The following is a 17,116-nucleotide window of genomic DNA, read 5'->3' as shown; positions in this document are numbered from 1 at the left end:
TCGAGTGGATCTGAAGAAGACCGGAGAACTACCCCCACACATAACTCCAGAGAAACCACCAGACGCGGAGAAGACAGAGAAACCTTTGCAACCTCAGCTGACACAGAAAAAAACAACACAACATGCATGAGCAGAAAAAGTTGCAACTCGTGAAACTCATAACACAGCGAAATCTAAACAAAAACACAGTGACACAAGAGAAGAAACTAGAAGTGATGCATAGAATGTACACACTGAAAAGAAAGACACTTATGAAAGAAACACCATCACAAAGACTAGGGAAGGAAAAGTTGTCAAACCGCCAGAAATGTACGTCGAGTATGTCAAGAATGTGCTTTGTTGTGATGTACATACATGCTTATGAGAAGAAAGCATGTGAACATTATTTTGAGTGGTTATGGTTGAAATTGTGAAATAAGACAGAACAATTTTATTCCGTTAAGTTAAACCATATTACTAGCGTAATATTATGAAAAGTGTTTAGGTTTGCTTTGTTTTGGATCGTTGGAAATGTAATCCCAAAATGGCAAAAGGGAAGAATGTGACAATATCCATGTAATTTATGCGTATGAGCTGTACTCATTCTCGCACATGCTCAGTAAATCAGACCTTTGACTTGGAAATAAATCATTCCTGCTTTTGATCACAACATGAGTGTGTGTGGAGCCATCTTTCTCCGTATATTATGTGCTAGTTTACCTATTTTGCAAGTAGACATATATCAAAACAACTTCCTTTGCGGCAAAGCACTTTAAAATGTTCTGAGGTTGCAAAACAATTATGAGCCAAATCTTTTGAGTACTGAAACTCTTTGGGCCCAGTCTAAGATCTTTGAAACAGAAAGAAAAAATGCAGATGCTGGAAATCTAAAATGAGAGCAAAAAGTTCTGGGGGTTTTCAATAGGTCAGCCACCACTGTAGAGTGAATCAGCGTTAACACTTCTGCCGACAATCTTATCAGAGCTGGAAAAATGTGAAAAGAAGCGTATTTTAAGTTGTAGAAAGGCTGAGTGATACAGAGAACAAAGATAATGTCTAAAATAGTGGAGACCTGAGATGTCCAGGTGACATAATTGCATTTGATACTATCAAAGAGAAGGAAGACTAATGGGTGCAGCTGAGAAAAATGAACATGGTAAACGGACCGTTACGTATCGGCTGTTATTTAATTCTGTACACTTAATTTATCAGTTGTGTGGGTTTGATAATCGCTGATGAGATCAATGTGGGAACAATGTGGGACTTTGCCACACATGGGGTACGAGGTGCCCGATCGGCCGGATGAGTAGTTTGTGAGAGGGTGCACTACTTCTGTCATTTACCCAGGCTCCTGTGTGCTCCTGTTCATGGACTTGATGTTATAGAGTCGTAAAGTCATACAGTATTGACCTAGGCTCTTCAGCACAACTCGTCCAAGATGCCCCATCTAAGCTAGTCCCATTTGCCCGAATTTGACTCATATCCCTCTAAACCTTCCCTATCCGTACCTGTTCAAATGTCTTTTAAATGTTACTATTGTACCATTGTTCTTATATGTGCTCAATAACATACTGTATTCTCTTTCTTCATCATGAGTTGTCGCGAGTCACAGAGTTTATGTGATTGTTGGATGTTTTTCAAGGTTTCAAGAGGCTTTTGCATCATTCCCTCTGTTTGCCTGTTAATCTTCTCCCCTGACAGAACTTGGAATACAGTGTCTGTTTGGGAGTGGTGTCAGGCACATAAAGCAGCCGACTAAATGTAAGCAAGGCCTTGATAATAGCCTGGAAGAAGATGCTGACGTTAGTTTGGTTATTCTTCTATTGGAAATCCTATTAATGGATTGCATGAAATAAGATCTCCTACAATCATCTTATCAGAAAGCTGTCACTAGTATGACAGACAAAGTCAGTATCATTGCTGAAACAATAATTGGATTGATGTACCCATTCCACATTGGGGTAGGTAAATAATGTCAAAAATGGTTTTTGATAATTGCTAACTCTTAGATATAAATGTTTGGGCAATCTTGTTTATTGATTCTAGGAAATAATTCACTCACAAAGGAAAAGTATATACGATTGTGTCAAGAGAGGTTACATGTATAATAGATATCAGTAACAATCTAAGCTTATGTCTATAATCCTTAAAAGTTTCAGATAGGAGCAAAACCAAATGTTCACATTAAAATAAAGTTTCTTATAAAACCCATGTTCACATTAGCAATAATCTTCTTAGAAATAAAAGGATTATGATGTGAGGTCAAATTGCAAATAACATTTATTAATAATTAATATTTTATATACCTATATGTTATGAACAAGTGAGAAGTACAGAAATTTAACATTTTGGAAAATCAGATGACGTTAGGAACAAAGGTAATCACACTACCGAGCTTATTTCTTATTACTTAATAATGATCTCTAGCAGCTGTTAAGTATTTCCAAAGGCTGCTGGAAGGTAAGCAGCTTTATAGCCTACAGCCAGTTTCCAAATCTAGTTCAGGATTATGCATGACAGATCTATTAGGTTTCAGCGAAGTTGCCAGTTTATATATTCTGACATATGCCAGAACAAGTCTTGTTATTTAATTGAGGACACAAAGTGTTGGAGTAACTCAGTGGGCCAGGCAGCATCTCTGGAGAACATGGATAGATGACATTTTGGGTGGGTCGGGACCATTCTTCAGACTAATTCGAATCCAGCACTTTGTGTCCTTTTGTGTAAATCAGCATCTGCAGTTCCTTGTTTCTACATTAGCCATTGATTTAACTTATCCATTAGTAAGCAACATTCGTCTCTGAGGGTAGAGATAATAAGAAACATTTTGTTTTGTAGATCAAGTACTTCTTTCTTTACAATGTGGTGTGGTGACTACTGTGGTGACAGCTTTGATGTTAAAATTAAAAATACAAGAAGACAATTGCTAAAAGGCTATTAGTAAACTTTACATAGGACTGTAGACATTGAATGTTACTTGGCATCTATCAAGAGTAGACTCGAATAAATGTGCCATTTAGCGAAAAAATAAAATAGAACACGTAAATATTTCTGACAATAGATTGTCGTAATCACATTTCCATTTGTAGAAATTTACAGTGTTCAAACTGGCAGCCAAGATTCCCACGTTACAAATATGTAATTGGCTGTAAAGCATTTAGAATGCCACAAGGTAGTGAAAGATACTCTATAAAAGTAATTATTTCTTAAAATGAAACATAAGCTGTGGGTTAGTGGCACTTCCATCTATTGAGTCAAAAAGTATTGGATTCAAATCACTTCCCACAGGATTTCAGCATAAAATAATTCAGCTGATATTCCACTGCAATACCAGGGAAACACTAAAATATTGTAGGTGCCAACTCTCAGATGAGATATTTGGTCTCTATGGTGAAATAAAAGATCTCATGCATTATTTTGAAGAGCACAGGAGTAATCCCTGGTGTGCTGGTCAATATTTATCCAACAGCCAATATCACTAAAATATCCAGTCTCTGGTACTTTGCTGTTTTGAAAATAAGTTGCTACATTTCCTACATCATTATAGTATCTACACTATACATGCAGTCACAAGAGACTGCAGATGCTGGAGTTTACATCAAAAAAAAGAAATCCTAGAGGAGATCAGGTGATCAGACAGCATCATGAGAGGGAATTACATAGTTCATGTTTCACATCCAAATTTTTCATGTGGATCTTACATTTGAAGTCATGAATAGTGTTATTTAAATGATAGTCTTTGTACTATGTGAAATAACATCTTAGGATATTTCAAAGTGTTACTTAGGAAAATTAAATGGAAGCAGAGGGTGACAGTGGAAGGATGCTTCTCAAACTGGAGGCTCGTGAATGACTAGTGGTGTCCCTCAAGGTTCGGTGCTGGGCCGTTTACTACTGGTCATCTACATCAATTATTTGGATGAGAACATATATGGCATGATTAGCAAGTTTGCTGATGATACACTATTTTGTAGATAGTGAAGATGGTTGTGAAAACACGCAGCAGGATCTTGATCGATTGGCCAGGTGGGCTGAGGAATGGTTGATGGAATTTAATACAGAGAAACATAGAAAATAGGTGCAGGAGTAGGCCATTCGGCCCTTCAAGCCTGCACCGCCATTCAATATGATCATGGCTGATCATCCAACTCAGTATCGTGTACCTGCCTTCTCTCCATACCCCCTGATCCCTTTAGCCACAAGGGCCACATCTAACTCCCTCTTAAATATAGCCAATGAACTGGCCTCAACTACCTTCTGTGGCAGAGAATTCCAGAGATTCACCACTCTTTGTGTGAAAAATGTTTTCCTCATCTCGGTCCTAAAAGATTTCCCCCTTATCCTTAAACTGCGACCCCTTGTTCTGGACTTACCCAACATCGGGAAATGTGAGGTGTTGCAATTCGGGAAGTATAACATGGGCAGGACCTACACAATGAATGGTAGGGCTCTGGGGAGTGTTGTAAAACATGGTTCCTTGAAGGTCGAGTCTCTGGTAGATAAGGTGGTCAAAATGTTTTTGGTACATTTGATAAAGTTCCCTACTTAAAAACAGACAACGCACAATGGGTTAGGTAATCCAACTGAATCATCAGCCAGCAGAAGTGTCGGGGATTCACCAGTCAAGTAAACAACAGAGACTTGACTTCCCCGAGCCACCACTTCTCTGATCAAAGACTCACAGGCTGTTTTTATACTGTATATGCCATGTGGACACATTCCAAAGGTATTTGTCATGGTCACAAGATGCAGCCAATATTCATTACTCCAGGACAAGTCTGAGCTTGTCTCTTATCAGCCTTCAGAACAAGATATTTCAAAGGCTCTTATCAGATGGTACAAAGTTCAAAGGCATCTTATCAGATGGTACTTCCAGGACAAGACATTTTAAAAGCATCTTATAATAGTAATAGACAATAGACAATAGGTATAGGAGTCGGCCATTCGAGCCAGCACCGTAATTCAATGTAATCATGGCTGATCATCCACAATCGATACCCCGTTCCTGCCTTCTCCCCATATCCCTTGACTCCGCTATCTTTAAGAGCGCTGTCTAGCTCCTTCTTGAAAGCATCCAGAGAACCAGCATCCACCACCCTCTGAGGCAGAGAATTCCACAGACACAACTCTCTGTGTGTGAAAAGGGTTTTCCTCATCTCCATTCTAAATGGTACTTCTTATCAGTTGGTACTTCCAGGACAAGACATTTCTAAGGCATTAGTCATTAGTCATTGTCTCAATAGGCGTTAGGCATAATAGATCTCCATCGCAGGGGACAGACTTCTGACCGACATACACTACAAACCAACTGACTCACATGGCTATCTGGACTACACGTCTTCCCACCCTGCCTCCTGTAAAGACTCCATCCCCTACTCCCAATTCCTCCGCCTACGCCGCATCTGTTCCCAGTATGAGACATTCCATACCAGGGCATCGGAAATGTCCTCATTCTTCAATTCCTCCGCTACCATAGATGAGGCTCGCACCAGGGTCTCATCCATACCACGCAACACTGCTCTCTCTCCCCATCCCCGCACTCGCAACAAGGGCAGAGTCCCCCTGGTCCTGACCTTTCACCCCACCAGCCGGCAAATACAACGCATAATCCTCCGCCATTTCCGCCACCTCCAACGTGACCCCACCACTTGCCACATCTTCCCATCTCCCCCTATGTCTGCCTTCCGCAAAGACCGCTCCCTCCTCAACTCCCTTGTCAATTCTTCCCTTCCCTCCCGTACCACCCCCTCCCCGGGCACTTTCCGTTGCAACCGCAAGAAATGCAACACCTGTCCCTTACCCTCCCCCCTCGACTCCATTCAAGGACCCAAGCAGTCGTTCCAGGTGCGACAAAGGTTCACCTGTATCTCCTCCAACCTCATCTACTGCATCCACTGCTCTAGATGTCAGCTGATCTACATCGGGGAGACTAAGCGGAGGTTAGGCGATCGTTTCGCCGAACACCTCCGCTCAGTCCGCAATAACCTACCTGAACTCCCGGTGACTCAACTCCCCCTCCCATTCCCAATCTGACCTCTCTGTCCTGGGTCTCCTCCATTGCCAGAGTGAGCAACACCGGAAATTGGAGGAACAGCACCTCATATTCTGCCTGGGTAGCTTGCGTCCTGATGGCATTAACGTTGAACTCTCCCAATTTTGCTAGCCCTTGCTGTCTCCTCCCCTTCCTTAACCCTCGAGCTGTCTCCTCCCATCCCCCCGCCCTCGGGCTCCTCCTCCTCCATTTTTCCTTCCTTCCCCCCCCCCCCCCCACATCAGTCTGAAGAAGGGTTTTGGCCCGAAACGTCGCCTATTTCCTTCGCTCCATAGATGCTGCTGCAACCGCTGAGTTTCTCCAGCAATTTTGTGTACCTTCGATCTTCCAGCATCTGCAGTTCCTTCTTGATGGCATAATAGGCAATTAGGCATGTCATTGTCTCAATACACACAAGTCTGGGCTTGTGTCTCTCTGATCAGCTGGTACCTTCCCACTAGAGAAAGCCTGTTTTAGAAGAAATATAAAGCTACAAACTATAGTCAAGTATCCCATAATGTATCTATTATATATTAAAGAAAGAACTGCAGATGCTGGAAAAATCAAAGGTAGACAAAAATGTTGGAGAAAGTCAGCGGGTGAGGCAGTATCTATGGAGCGAAGGAATCGGTGACGTTTCGGGTCGAGACGCTTCTTCAGACTGATGTGGAGGTGGGGTGGGGGGCGGGAAGAAGAAAGGAAGATGCGGAGTCAGTAGGCTGTGGGAAAGCTGGGAAGGGGAGGGGAAGGAGGGAGAAAGCAAAGAGAAGTCAATGTTCATACCATAGATCCTATAGCAAGCAAGATAGCCCACTCGACGAAAAAGACGTAGTAGGGTCATGGGCAGATTCGTGGATAATCTTCAGCCCCATTTCCGTAACCGGCTTCCATTTCCGCACTCCTATCTTACAATGGTTAGAATGAATTACAGAGTGCAAGTTTAATACAAACATCAACTCAAACACACCACATGAGCCATTTAAAAAGATTTTTTTTTAAACTTAAAAAAATTAAAAAATTAAAAAAACATAAAAAATCCTATTCCCTCAGTGCCTCGCCTAATGCAAGTTTTAAAGGAATATGGATATATTCCCTCAGTGGTGTACAGTGGTGTATGGCTGGTTATAAAATAAATGATTCTAAATCGGAAGCAATGATGTTGTCAGGTACATGGCCTTCGCAACTAAATGATCAGGTCAGGTTTCATTAGTCATGGGAGGGTTTCAGATACCGAGGCATTGTCATCACCCCCTCCATCTCAACACTGTACAAAGCCAACTATGGAAAGCTGCTAAAGGGGATAAAGGCAGATATGCTCAGATGGGAGATTCTCCCTCTATCTCTAATTGGTAGAATTGAATCTGTTCGAATGAATGTTTTGCCCCGTTTGTTTTTTTTATTTCAATCTTTGCCAGTAGGGGTCCCTGGGGTGGTATTTAAAGTGTTGGACAAAGAGCTATCAAGATTTGTGTGGCAAAATAAGAAACCTAGAGTTAGACTCAAGACACTGTTACTACCAAAACAAAAAGGGGGCCTAAATTTGCCCAATACTAAATACTATTACTGGGCAGCGCTGCTGAGGACCCGGAGAGCATGGATAACAAATGATAAGGAAACGGGGTGGGTGAATATAGAGCAAAATTCATGCCCCAGTACTGCCCCGGCAGGGATCTCATTCTTAAGTTACTCGTGCTGACACAGGAGTAAGCTCCACCGCCCGCTGGCCGGCTCCGCTTTATGATCTTTGCTCTTGAAAGACACGGACCGGGCAGTGAATGCCATGCAGTGTCACCCAGCGCAGCAAGTGAGGCTCCCGGAGGCAGTCGGAATTTAAGGATTTGCGGGAAGCGGCTGACATGAGCGATGCCGGCGAGCCGCAGGAGAGAGGTGTTCAGACGGAGAGCACTGCCAGAGGTGAGCGGGCCAGCAGAAGGTGCTGAGGTGGTCTGTTCCCGGCAGCCGCTCGCAGCCACCCGAGCTGCTTCCCTCCCCGGCCACAATGCAGTGGTTCGGCACCTGGAGCGCTGCGGCAGCAATGAGTGAGTGAGTTGCTGGCATGATCCCAGACCCCCTCCTTCTCAATGCTCCTGCCCAGGCTGACCCGGGCCAGACTCCCCACACGCTGTCAAAGGAACTCTCCCCCCAATTGGTCCCTTGAACTAGTATTATCATTCAATAAGATAAAAACTGATTCAACTTGTCCCGGTGTGCTCCCGTTTTTACCACCATTTCTCCACCTCCCGTCACCCTCCACCCCCCAGCCATTCAGTCATTCAGCATGGAGGAGATCTGGAAGCCTTGGGCAAGTTGAATTGTTACTTACTTTTTTTTTTGAGCGGAGAAATTCTGTCCTGCCAGCCTTTTGTCAAAATTTAGCAACTCAAAATAAGGGTGCGTTTTCGACGCAGGTGCATCTTCATTGCCGGGAAATATGGTAATACCTGCATTTCAATTCATTTCTCAATCCTCAACATTAGCTATGTTAATTTAACAATGGCATAAATTATTTTATAGAGCTTTTATATAATTTGAAAATACAGGAAGATACAATTATAACACATTTCTGCTAAAACGTGAGTGTGCACAGCAGTTAGTGCCGCCACCTCATAGCTCCAGGGACCCGGGTTCAATACTGATCTCGGGTGCTGACTGTGAAGTTTGTGCATTTGTTCCACGGCCGTGTATATCTTTTGGATGCTCTGGAGAACATGGATAGACATAAATTTGGCTCAGGACCATACAGCAGTTGGTTGTTTCCTCCCTCACCACAGATGCTAATTGACTGGCAGTGTTCTTCTTGCATTTTTGTTTTTGCTACTTAGCTTTGCAATTTACAATTTATGCAGCTTGGTACATGCAGCACCATCTGAGTTCTTTCAGCATTTCTGATCTTATTACTCAATAATCATATATTGAAAAGACAACTGATGCAGCTCAGTAAACACAGCATCATCTTGCAATTTTGGGGTGGGGTGGTGTAACACAGCGGGTGATAGGCAGCATTTCTCGAGAACATGGATAGGTAAAGTTTTGAGTCTTTAGACTTTTAGACGCTAGAGATAGTGGAAACAGGCCCTTCGGCCCACTGAGTCTGTACTGACCAGCAATCCCCATACACTAACACCAACCTGCACACTAGGGACGATTTATAATTTTACCAAAGCCAATTAACCTAAACTTGTATGTCTTTGGAATGTGGGAGGAAGCTGGAGCTCCTGGAGAAAACCCACTTGGTCACAGGGATATTGTATAAACTCCATACAGACAACATATGTGGTCAGGATCAAACCCAGGTCTCCGTCGCTGTGAGGCAGCAACTCTACCACCGTGTCAGGGTCCTTCTTCAGACCGATTGCAGAGGGGTGGGACGAAAGCTCGAAGAGAGGAGGGACGGGACCCTCTGCTATAGGATCTTTGGACGGGACAAAGCCTGGCAGATAATAGGTGGAGGAAGGAACTGCAGATGCTTGTTTAAACTGAAGACACAAAAAAGCGGAGTAATTAATGGGTAAGGGAGCTTCTCTGGAGAAAAGGAATAGGTGACGTTTTCAGTCACGACCCTTCTTCACCCTGAAAGTCAGGGGAAAGGTAGTTTGCAAGTGAAGCCAGAGGAAGAAAGGGAGGAAGGAAGGAAGCAAAGATCTTAGAGCAGAGCTCTAAGATCTTTGTAAGGAAGGGGGGGAGGAAGGAAGGGGGGGAAGAAGGAAGGGGGAAGGGGGAAGGGGGGAGGAGGGGAGGAGGAGGAGGAGGGAGGAGGAGGGAGGAGGAGGAGGGGAGGAAGAGGAGGGAGGAAGAGGAGGGAGGAAGAGGAGGGAGGAAGAGGAGGGAGGAAGAGGAGGGAGGAGGAGGAGGGAGGAGGAGAGGGAGGAAGAGGGAGGGGGGGGGGGGAGGAGGGGGGAGGGAGGAAGGGAGGGTGGTTAATTTCAGCACTTTGTGTCCTTTACCATCTTGCAATCGCTTTTTTTGGGGGAGATTTTGAGCTGAGGGGAATGGGCCCCTGGATAACCACGTGACCGAGGATAGGCCGCCATGCAGCGCGCGCGACCCGAAGTACGTACGCAAGCGGACGGGCGCGCGCGCGACCGGTGGGGGTAGCGGGTGGTTGCTCGGCTGCGATGGGAAGGTAAGGGGAGGCGCGAGGCTCGAGGGCGGGGGAGGGAAACGGTCCGTTACGGCCAACGGTCGGCGGCCCTCGTGCGTTTGATTTGTGCGGCGCGCGGGGCCGTCTCCTCCCGTCAACTGTGGGTTAAAACGGCGTCTCTCCGCACTCAAATGTAAAACACAGCCCCATTGACACATGCATTTAATACACTGTTTGTGGAGTACTACTCTTCCCGATCTCCAGTCTCCTTCCCTGACACTCGGTCTGAGAAGGGGTCTCGCCCCGAATCTTTCTCACCAGAGACGCTGTCTGGCCCGCTGTGTTTCTCCAGCATTTTTCGTCTATCCTCGGTGTAAACCAGTTCTTTCCGAGATATTTTATCTGCTCCACTTCGAAATCTCCTCAAGAAGGTATGTCTATTTTGAAGAACTTCTCTCTTCCAGAGTTCTGCAACACCCTCTCGCTGCTCCCCCTCTGATTCCTCCAGCTCTACGACCACCTTACAATGAACCATTCTACATTTCCTTGAGCACCGCCTGCTTTGATCTGTCGTTTCCCCCTGACTCTCAGTCTGATGAAGGGACTCGACCCATACCTTCTCTCCAGAGATGCTGCCTGTCCTGCTGAGTTACTCAATTATTTCGTGTCTATTCCGTTTAAACGAGAAAAACTGCAGTTCCTTCCCACCTAAACCTTATTTCCTACCCAATAGTAAAGCCATCCCACACCATCCAATGCTCAGGAAATAAACGGGGCAAATTATTTTCTACACAATCGAAGATATATCACTAAGATAGGACTGCATATAGTTGAAATCTGAAATAAAACCAACAATTGCCAGAACCTCGCAGTTGGTCAGGCAGTATCTATGAAAAGAGAAGTTTTATGGAGTTACAAGGAACTGGTGCTGCAATTGAATTTGAAAGATATAGCATGGCCCTTAGGCACACTGAATTCATGCCCACCATCCATCGCCTGTTCTTGCTAGTTTTATGTTATACCACTTTCAAATCCATGCCCTACATTAGGGGCAATTTACAGAAGCCAATTAACTTACAAACCAGCACGTCTTTGGGATGTTGGAGGAAACCCATGTAGTCAGACGCACAATGTGCAAAGTCCCTACAGACTAGCCGAGGTCAGAATTGAACCTGGGTCTCTGGCACTGTGAGGCAGCAGCTCTACCAGCTGTGCCACTGTGCTGCATGACTGCTGCCGTGCCTCATAATCCTGAATCTTGAGCAAAAAACTAGATTGTCCTGCTCAAAACATTATGATATAACTTCGATGGTTGGTGTGGAGTTGATGGGATAAAGGGTCGGTTTCCATGTTGTATCTCTAAACTAACTAAAACAAAGTGTTGGACGAACTCAGCAGGTAGGCAGCATCTGTGGAGGGAAATGGACAGTCGACGTTTCGGGTCAGGACCTTTCTTCAGACTTCATCAGTGAAGAATGATCCCAAACCAAATCATCATCTGTTCATTTCCCTCTACTAATGCTACCTGACCTGATGAATTCTTACAGCACACTATTAAGCAATTAATGTTTTATGTTTGGAATCCTTAATTGACAGGGTATTCATTTAAGATATTTAAAATAAGGTTCTTCAGATAACCGCATCATCTCTGTCTGAAGAAAGGTCTCAACCTGAAACGTCACAGATTCCTTTTCTCCAGCGATGCTGCCTGACCTGCTGAGTCACTCCAGCATTTTGTGTCTATCATCTCAGCCAATATCAGTCTAATGTGGAAAGTTAATTTGTCATTTGAGCCATTGTGGGAATAATTCGTAAAATATTCAGACATGCATGCAAATGAGAAGTTAAACCCCTGAAATTTGAGAATTACATTTGTTTCCCGAGCATTGAAAGACATGGGATGACTTTTGAAATATGATTTGAAATCAAAAGCTGATGTAAACATCAACAGTTTTTTGTACAGCTTTTTACAATAAGAATTTGCAGCTGTATTTTATATTTCAATGAAAAATATGGTAGTTTTAACCCATAATTGAAATAAGGACACCGGTAACAGTCAATCCTGGGGAAAAATGGTTTCTGTTGAAAGGCAGGTTATTTCAGTTATGTCTTGACGGTCTGCATTTCTCAGAATGAATGGTAAATATCTTTCAAACTAGATTGCCCTGTTCAAAACATTACGATATAAATTCAAATTTTTAATATACATTTCAATAACTTTTGCCCATTTATTTGCATGCCTGAAACTTTTAAGAATAATAATTTCTGCAATGGCTCAATTGATAATTTCCCACAGAGACTGAGCCACAAGGTGCAGAAAATACTTGATTTTAAACATGGTAAGTTCATTTGCTTCAACTGCCATAATGATATGGGCTCCCCAATTTCCCAAGATTTTTCAGCTGGTTAACAGTCATGGAGTCATAGAGTGATACAGTGTCAAAACAGGCCCAACTTGCCCACACCGGCCAACATGTCCCAGCTACACTAGTCCCACCTGCCTGCGTTTGGTCCATATCCCTCCAAACTTGTCCTATCCATGTACCTATCTAACTGTTTCTTAAACGTTGGGATAGTCCCAGCCTCAACTGCCTCCTCTGGCAGCTTGTTCATATACCCACCACCCTTTGTGTGAAAACGTTATCCCTCAGATTCCTAATAAATATTTTCACCTTGAACCTAGGTCCTCTGGTCCTCGATTCCCCCAACTCTGGGCAAGAGATTCTATGCATCTACCCAATTTATTCCTCTCATGATTTGTCTTGAACATTCTGGTTGCCAAGTCGATGTTTACATCAGCTTTTAATTTGAAATCATAAATGTGGATAACTGCATAACCTTAGCCAATATCATTAAATTTGCATAGCATGGAATATCGAAACTAAACTGTTCCTGATTTGTAGTTGGTGCAATGGTAGTGGGATATAATTAACCACTGTGCCATCAGGAAGATGATTTAACACAGATGATAAATGTACGTTTCATTTTTGGATAAACGCTCTTTCTGCTTGCTATCGATATGACTGAATATACAAGAACTATTGGGACTCAATGTGATAGAAACTGGTACCAAGCAGTTCATGATGTAAATGGCTGTGAGATGTAATATTAGGAATTCAATATGAGACCATTCTAGTTAACACATGTGTTATCTAGAATGGTGTCAGATTCAATTCCCATTATGGTAATGTGACCTAAATCAGTTAACACCAAAAAATACCACCTTTGCAGAGACAACTGACCTTCATAATTTGGCAGGGCACACTTCAACCGCGGTTGAAAAGTGCAGCAATGTCTAAACACGTTTTTTTTTTGTGTGTTCCAGTTGTAAGTGTGGGTAGAAAGCAGAATCAAAATGGCTTTGGAAGAACTGCAAGGGGTAATCAAGAGATGTGTAAGTCTGGTAATTTAATTATCCTTTCTGTATGTAGTTTATCCATACATGAACCGGTATACATCAAAGCTCCAATAATTCTTTATCCAGAAATCCTGAAAGTTCTGCATATGGTTAACGTAGGGTGTTTCCTGCACTCCCCTGAAACTCAAAGTTCTCCTGGTTCCGAGTACAGGAATTCATCTGGTTCACTGGCAAAATTAATAAAATACTGTGAAACATCTAAAAAATTGAATCAACAATATATTGGAATAACATCAAATAGCCTGAAAAATCCACCATTCCTACACTGTCAAAGTCCTACTTATGCTGGATCATTAAAGTTTCACTGCAAGTTGGAAATATTCATCAACAGTTTTTCCCTTTGATAATGTTTTCACATTAGAAGTATAGACATCTCGGTTGGCATGGATCTGTTGGGCCTAAGGGCCTTATTCATGCATATAATTCTATAACCTCAGTTGGTTGTGCTCCAGATCCATTAAGAGCATTATTATTTAACAGTGATTAATGCAGTAATTCAGAGACTTAACCAAAGAGAGAGTTGTTTATTAAATGTGACAACTGATACATATTTGCTTGAGAAATGGATGTCAGCTTGTCCTCATTTTCTTTCATTTTGAAAAATAATAAATTATAGTTAATATTTAGAAATGTCACAGGGTGTCTAATCAATTCACTAAAGTGATATAATTTAAATGCTGTATCCTGCATGGAAATATGTGGAGTAAATCTTATTATTTTGAATTCTGTTATCCAATACCATGGTTTAAAAAGTCCTGATCAGACCACACCAGAAATATGGTATGCATTTTTAGATACCACATCCTATAATAATAATATATTTTATTGTCATTGCACGTCAGTGCAACGAGATTTAGTATGCAGCTTCCAACCGATGTAAAAGAAGTGTAAAATAAATAAATAGCTGTGTGACGTGACCATCCGAAGGAGACAGTCCAGGGGGGATGGGGGCACTCAGCAGGGCCGGTTCAGAGCCGCTATAGCTCTGGGAATAAAGCTGTTTCTGAGTCTGGAGGTTCGGGCGTAGAAGGCCTTGTAACGTCTGCCGGAGGGAAGTAGTTCGAACAGCCCGTTACAAGGGTGTGAGGAGTCTTTATGGATGCTGATGGCCTTCCTGAGGCACCGTATGTGGTAGATGCCCCACAAGGCTGGTAGCTGTGTCCCAATGATCCTCTGCGCTCTGTGGACGACGCGCTGAAGAGCCCTTCTCTCCGCCTCCGTGCAGCTGAGATACTATGAAGGATGTATTGGAAGGAATATAATTTGACTGTACAAAAATAATACCTGGATATCAAAACGTTTAAATTAAGAGGCTTGGTTACATTAAGTGATGTTGATTTATACTATGTTTTGTATTTCCTCATGGCATAGGAGGTGGTCATTTGGCTTATCCAGTTCATGCACCTCAGCAAAGAGAGCAATCCCAGTCTCTTTAATTTCCCTATAACCCATTCTCCCCACATTCATATTAATTCTCCCCAGATCTTATCACTCCATGTACTAGGGCAGTTTACAATGGCTGATGGACCTACTACCTGCACCTCATTGGACATAAAGGTCACAGGGATTTCCTGGAATAAACCTTGTGGGCTGAGGAGCTTTTTAGTTCAAGTTCGTGACCCAACTCACGGAACTACCTGAATTTTAACATATTGTGTAAAAATATTATATAAATCATACCTGAAACTCGTCAAGACCAAATCCTGCAAAAAAAATTTAATATGAGAAAAACTTCCAATTTTCTGAGTAGTAATTGTCCAATTAATGCACGTTTGACATTGAGGTTGGACGCTAATTGACCAATCCCGCGCTTTGTTTTATGGTTGCTAGGCAGCGAGGACCCTGGGGATCATGACTGCCTCCTCATTACATCAAAACAGCAACAAGGTTTCTAAGAAATAAACATAATGCTAAACTTGTTGATAATTTTATTTTTCAATTGATTTACTATATAAAGTTATGATGTGAACTGTTAAATAAAAATGATAAATAACAAATGTAGGGTCAGGGGGTCAGTCGGTTGGTCAGTGTAGGTCGGGCTTGTCAGAAGGCCGACGGATGCTGTGGAGGATCGGTCGGGCTGTCGGGCCGCCGGTGGATGGTGAGAGTGGCCGGGCCGCCGGTGGGTCCTGAGAGTGGTCGGCCAGGCTGGGCCACCGGTGGATGGTGAGAGTGGCCGGGCCGCCGGTGCGTCGTGAGAGTGGTCGGCCAGGCCGAGCTGCCGGTCGATGGTTAGAGTGGCCGGGCCGCCGGTGGATGGTGAGAGTGGCCGGGCCGCCGGTGGATGGTGAGAGTGGCCGGGCGGCCGGTGGGTTGTGAGAGTGGCCGGGCGGCCGGTGGGTTGTGAGAGTGGCCAGGCTGCCGGTGGATGGTGAGAGTGGCCGGGCCTCCGGTGGGTCGTGAGAGTGGTCGGCCAGGCCGGGCTGCCGGTCGATGGTGAGAGTGGCCGGGCCGCCAGTGGGTCGTGAGAGTGGCGGGGCAGGCCGGGCCGCCGGTGGATGGTGAGAGTGGCCGGGCCGCCGGTGGATGGTGAGAGTGGCCAGGCCACCGGTGGATGGTGAGAGTGGCCGGGCGGCCGGTGGATGGTGAGAGTGGCCGGGCGCCAATGGGTCGTGAGAGTGGCCGGGCCGCCGGTGGATGGTGAGAGTGGCCGGGCCACCGGTGGGTCGTGAGAGTGGTCGGCCAGGCCGGGCCGCCGGTCGTTGGTGAGAGTGGCCGGGCCGCCGGTGGATGGTGAGAATGGCCGGGCCGCCGGTGGGTGGAGAGAGTGGCCGGGTCGCCGGTGGATGGTGAGAATGGCCGGGCCGCCGGTGGATGGAGAGAGTGGCCGGGCCGCCGGTGGATGGTGAGAGTGGCCGGGCCGCCGGTGGGTCGTGAGAGTGGTCGGCCAGGCCGGGCCGCCGGCCGGTCGATGGTGAGAGTGGCCGGGCCGCCGGTGGATGGTGAGGGTGGTCGGCGTCGGCCCGGGCTGCTGGTCGATGGTGAGAGTGGCCGGGCCGCCAGTGGGTCGTGAGAGTGGTCGGCAAGGCCGGGCCGCCAGTGGATGGTGAGAGTGGCCGGGCGGCCGGTGGGTTGTGAGAGTGGCTGGGTCGCCAATGGGTCGTGAGAGTGGCCGGGCCGCCGGTGGATGGTGAGAGTGGCCGGGCTGCCGGGGGGTCCTGACGGTGGTCGGCCAGGCTAGGCCGCCGATGGGTCGTGAGAGTGGTCGGCAAGGCCGGGCCGCCAGTGGATGGTGAGAGTGGCCGGGCGGCCAGTGGGTTGTGAGAGTGGCCGGGTCGCCAATGGGTCGTGAGAGTGGCCGGGCCGCCGGTGGATGGTGAGAGTGGCCGAGCGCCGGTGGGTCGTGAGAGTGGCCATGTCGGGCTGTCGGTAGGCCGGTGTTGCAGCGAGCGAGCGGGAGGTCTGATGGAGCCAGCGCTATGGTGGTGCTGAAGGTGGCTTGGGCGGCGTGCAGGGCAGGGCTGCTCCCCACCATCATCACCATGATGATCCAGAAGGGCATGCTGGCCGAGGTGGATACACTGCGGGGCCACACTTACGGAGCCCACAGCCGGTCCCAAAGCGGCTCCAGCTCCAGCCGTGGGCAGTTCTGGAAGGGGGGTGAGTT

General features: G+C 45.5%; 1 protein-coding gene across 3 annotated transcripts in view; it reads left to right on the top strand.

Moving 5' to 3' along the window:
- The first annotated feature begins 10,001 nt into the window (after positions 1-10,001).
- glmna (glomulin, FKBP associated protein a) overlaps positions 10,002-17,116 on the top strand; it is a 29,917-nt gene continuing 22,802 nt past the window's right edge. Inside the window, exons 1-2 of one of the 3 annotated variants that reach the window (XM_055641405.1) lie at positions 10,002-10,133; positions 13,417-13,485. In XM_055641405.1, the coding sequence (XP_055497380.1) occupies positions 13,447-13,485 (39 nt within the window). In that variant the 5' untranslated portion in view covers positions 10,002-10,133; positions 13,417-13,446. Of the gene's footprint in view, positions 10,134-10,230; positions 10,523-13,416; positions 13,486-17,116 lie in introns of those variants that run through there. The other 2 variants (XM_055641407.1, XM_055641406.1) reach the window with 2 other exon arrangements.

The sequence above is a fragment of the Leucoraja erinacea genome, chromosome 10 (assembly GCF_028641065.1).
Source record: "Leucoraja erinacea ecotype New England chromosome 10, Leri_hhj_1, whole genome shotgun sequence".
Classification (NCBI taxonomy): Eukaryota; Metazoa; Chordata; class Chondrichthyes; order Rajiformes; family Rajidae; genus Leucoraja; species Leucoraja erinaceus.
The sequence above is the reverse complement of the archived record's forward strand: the minus strand, read 5'-3'. Positions and strand labels throughout refer to the sequence as shown.